This window comes from Apis dorsata, unplaced genomic scaffold (genome assembly GCF_000469605.1).
Source record: "Apis dorsata unplaced genomic scaffold, Apis dorsata 1.3 scaffold_98, whole genome shotgun sequence".
NCBI lineage: Eukaryota > Metazoa > Arthropoda > Insecta > Hymenoptera > Apidae > Apis > Apis dorsata.
The window spans coordinates 709,800-714,636 of record NW_006263396.1 but is presented as its reverse complement, the minus strand read 5'-3'; the positions used below and the strand labels follow the sequence as shown (position 1 = coordinate 714,636).

At 24.4% G+C, this 4,837-nt stretch overlaps 1 protein-coding gene across 1 annotated transcript in view; it reads right to left on the bottom strand.

Moving 5' to 3' along the window:
- Positions 1-4,837, bottom strand: part of LOC102679612 (dynamin) — a 13,126-nt gene that overhangs the window by 2,342 nt on the left and 5,947 nt on the right. The window contains exons 10-14 of the mRNA XM_006612033.2: positions 2,749-2,920; positions 2,421-2,666; positions 985-1,191; positions 720-895; positions 254-442 (exon numbers count right to left, since the gene is read on the bottom strand). Coding sequence (XP_006612096.1) covers positions 254-442; positions 720-895; positions 985-1,191; positions 2,421-2,666; positions 2,749-2,920 — 990 coding nt within the window. The remainder of the gene's footprint in view (positions 1-253; positions 443-719; positions 896-984; positions 1,192-2,420; positions 2,667-2,748; positions 2,921-4,837) is intronic.

Below are 4,837 nucleotides of genomic sequence, written 5' to 3'. Positions count from 1 at the left end.
AAAAAAAAATAAAAAAATAAAAATAGAACCTCCACTTTGTTGTTAAGATACAAGGCACCTTATAATACAAACTGACAGAACGTTGTTGTGCAAAATTTGTGAGAAACTCGACAATCGAAAAATACTCGATGATACAGAGTGTTGTTCAAATTATTTGTCTCTTTAAATGTTCTCCATATTATTTCAAAAAAATAACACTTCTGTTTTAATCAAGTAAAAATAAGTTTATAACGAAATTATATATGGTACTTACGATGGTATAAGAGGAGGAGGTAGGCCAGGTGTAGCACGGGCTGGCGGAGGTCCACCAGGTCCAGGTCGGTTAGGAATAGCCGGCGCTGGTCGGCCACCCGTAGGAACTGGAGGTGGAGCTCGAGAACTAGAAAGAGGGGGTGGCTGTGTCACTCCACGTCTTGGTCCACCAGGAGATGGTGGTGATAACCTGTAACAAATTTATATATAAAATAAATAATAATCATTGTATTATTGGTATGATATAGAAAAGAGTTTACTTTAAAATTTGTAATGTTTTAGTCTATAAATAAATATAAATCTATAAAATAGATTTACTTAATATATAATAAACATATAGTAAATCTTACCCAAGACTGTTTCAACGGTGTTCAAGTGTACGAGGCAAAAGCAGGCAGTATAAGATTGAAAGATACCGAATTAGTTAAATGCATAAGCAACAATGAAAATAATAACATAATTGTTACCTTGGATTTTCGCCGGATGCTAACCAATCATTTTTCACAGGTGGTGGGACTGGAGTAGACACTGTCGCCATGGAAACATCTCCAATAATACGAAGTGCTTCTTTACACGCATGATACATGCGTAACATTTCTTCTCGTTTTTGTGCTTCTTCGGGCGATTCTTCCATCATGGAAGCCTACAATATACAATGAAACATTTATTCCTGAAGCAAATGAGGAATTTTGAATAAACTTAAAAAGAGAGATTAGATTGTGTATATTTTACCTGATCACCACTTGCATATAGATGTGCCAATAGTTCTGCATTAATGAAATCTTTTGCATTGTTAATAATCAAAAGCATAATTGTCTTTGGAACCAAATCACGAGTTGTTTTTGTAACAATTTTCATATATGAATCTACTAAATTTCTAATAGTTTCCACTTGACGTTCAAGTTGAGGATCCATGGATGATTGAGCTTCTGATCCACCCTATAAGTATAGAAATAATTCATTTCCTGCATTAATTATTAAAAAAGAAATATTTAATATTAAATTTAATTAATATAAATGAAAATACATATTGCGATACTCGATAAAGTGTTATTGATTTTATGTTCAAATGTTTATTAGCAAAAAAATAATTTTCTTAAACAACACATATTTTTATTGTATTTATTATTAAAAAAGCAAAGCTGAATAGAGGTATTATATTTGTGTAAGTGTGTGTGTTTTCATGTAAAAAAGCTATGAAATTTTTTTCAAATTTACGAACCTCATATCCTTCCTAGTTGATCAGAAGCAAACAAATTTAATTATAATAAATGCAATATTGAATCTAATTAATTTTTAAAGAATAATTTTGATAAATATGCAAACTATATAAATAACTATATATAACTATATAAATAACTATATAAATAACTATATAAATAACTATATAATTCATATTTATACATTAAAAAAGAATTTTTTTTAGATTAAATATATTTTCAAAAAATATAAAAAATTAATTTTTTTCAATACAATCGTTATATTTAATATAATATAAAATCATGAACATTGCGATGTTAAAATAAAAGCTTAATAATTAATCTTATAATAACATTCTTATTGCATCACATTATGTGATATCATCTTTATCATATTATAACTATTTTCATAATATGATATTTATCAAAAATTTTAAGAATAATTTATTAATAAACTATTTTCGATTTAATCACATCATCACACAGTTAAAAATATAATATCAAATAAAATATTTTAATTACATTTTTCCTATTAACTGTACCGTTTTTCTCGTACCGTTGTTTTGATTTATCCTAAAATAAATCAAAATAATCTTTTCTAGTAAATAAAATAATATAATAATAAATAAATATAATAATAAATAATAAATAAATTTTTACTCTAATTAAAATATATAAATTAATGAATTATGTATGCATATAAATAAGATTTATATAACAGATTGATATATTTTTATCGAGCTTGAATTAAGAATCGGTACACATGTGATACATGCCATTCTTAGAATTAATATTAGCAATATATAGATTTATATGAATAAATTTAAACGTAATTTCTGGCAGCTATATATTGTCTTTTATATATAAATATTATTAAAACGAATGACATTTAAGTGCAATGGATCTAAATATATCATATGTGATATATATATATAACATATTTAAAATATTATATAATGAGAAACATACCTCTCCTTCACCATTTGCTTGTTCTGTTGATTTTTCAGGATATACACCAGCTCTGAGAAAAGAAGCTTTCCATGAATCAACATCATCTTGAGTCTCACAACTTAATTCTAGCTGTTTATAATCTTTATAAACATTTCTGCCTTCTGGATTGAATAAAGCAAACAAATGCCGCCGAGACATAAATCCTTGTTCCAAATCGCGCAATTTCAATCCATCTAAAGGTAGCATATATTTCTTCTCACGTTCCTAAACAAAGAAATAATATATGAAAGTTAAATAATAGTAACATGTTTTGAATTATATTATGTTATAATTAAAAGATATTTACTTCTTCATCTTTATACCATGAAATACTCTCTGACGTTAAAACGAACCAATAATCTCTTGAGCCACCTTTCATTATACCAAGATTATGGATACACATGTATCCTTTACGTATTACTTGATTGCCTAATGTATGACGACCAGATTTAACAGCATTTTCTGAAGATTGTTGTGCACTGCAACATAAGGTATAATTTATAATGAAATGTCAAATAGAAAAAAATATTTAGGTACCTATGTACAAAATTCATTGTCACAACTTGCCACAAAAATTTGTTAGTTTGTGTAAAAATCTAGCGGGACAAAAACCTAGCAATAATTTTTATATTAACTTACACAAACGTTCACATAACTTCAAATTTAATTGTATGCCATAAATAAACTGTAATGTTAAATAATTCAATTTTTCAAAATATGTGTGTTTATAATACAAAAATATTGAAAACGAGACGTAACGTTACAGAACGACAATATAGAGAGGATAATTACATATATTATATATCTTTGATTTATAATTATGATTAACGATTCGAAAATTATAAATGAAAGATATACTTTTTGATTAATAATTTATTAATAATAACATTTCCATGTGTCGAAAAAAAAAACAAGTTTACCTTTTAAATTGTTTCAATTTACATATAAGAATTATAACATACAGCCACAACAACTCCATGCACATACTTTTTCATACAGCTTTAGATATTACGATTAAATATTTTGAATATGCAAACATTATTTATAACATGTAATACACACAATATTATTCCTACTTAATTAATTATATTATATATATTTTTTGCAGATCATAACACATGAAAAATTGCAGAAGCAAATATTACATATATTGTGAAATCATGTGAAAAATGATGAAAACTAAAATCTTATGCTGCTGTATGAAATATATACGATTTGGAGTATTCATGAATGACTGTAGCAATGAATGGTCTATTTACTTACATATTTAAATTGTGCAACTATATACGAAATATTAAAATCAAAATCTTAAAATTTTGATAAATTATGGGTCTTACTCTACAATATATAAAATTAGATAAAAAAAATATAGCCAATGATGATTTATTTATAATGACATTCAATGTTTTATAATAGTTCATTTCTTTATTTTTATAAAAAATTTTAAATTTTAATATGTCAATTAAGTAAAATTATATTTTAAATGTCATTCTTATGATCTAAGACATATATATATATATATGTATATGTATCAATAATACTAATTTTTTATGATGTTATATAATAAATTAGTAATAAAATATAGAATAAAAACTTATAGATTTTGACTTTATTAAAGAATAGAAAAAAAAAGTAGTCTAGAAAAATATAACTTTCAATTTTTACTATATGGGAAATATATTTAATATTGCTTATTAATGATTCTGTTTTTTTTTTTTTTTTGTAAAACTGAAAGCTAGAAAAAGTTAAATAAAAAATAAGCATAACAAATTAAGAGCGTGATAATAAAAAAGGAAGAAAAATGTAGTGTAAATCTTTGTTCCAATGTATTTTTATAATTCTTACCTTGCATTATGGCTACTGGCTGCCGCGCTGCCGATATAATTAAATAATTTTTTTAATTGTGAAGTATAAAGTATCAATGAATGAAAACAAATGTCAGGAAATGTGTATATACCATGTAGTTCAAGGAAAGACATACGTTCGTTAATATAGCAAGTATAAAAGAAGTACAAAATACATATTTAAAACAATTGTTAATCATAGATTTTTTACATTGAGTATGCCTTACCTTTACTGACATAAAATTTTTTAGAAGAGTTATAATATTCTTATTTCTTAATTCAAAAAATTATTCTAAACAATATAACATAAAGAAAACTATACATAAAATTTTTTCTATAGTTTAAAACATGATTTAAAAAATTGAAAAGTAAAATAAAATGTTATATATTTGATATAGAATAAATATTAAACTAAAGTTGTTAAAAATATCAGTATTTTTGATATTTTTTTCAATCTATTTTTCGTAATATCTTTAAGAATTATAATTTTGAATATGTTGAAGTGTCAAATAAGTGAAAATAAAAAAAATCTAAAAAGAAAATTAAAATATT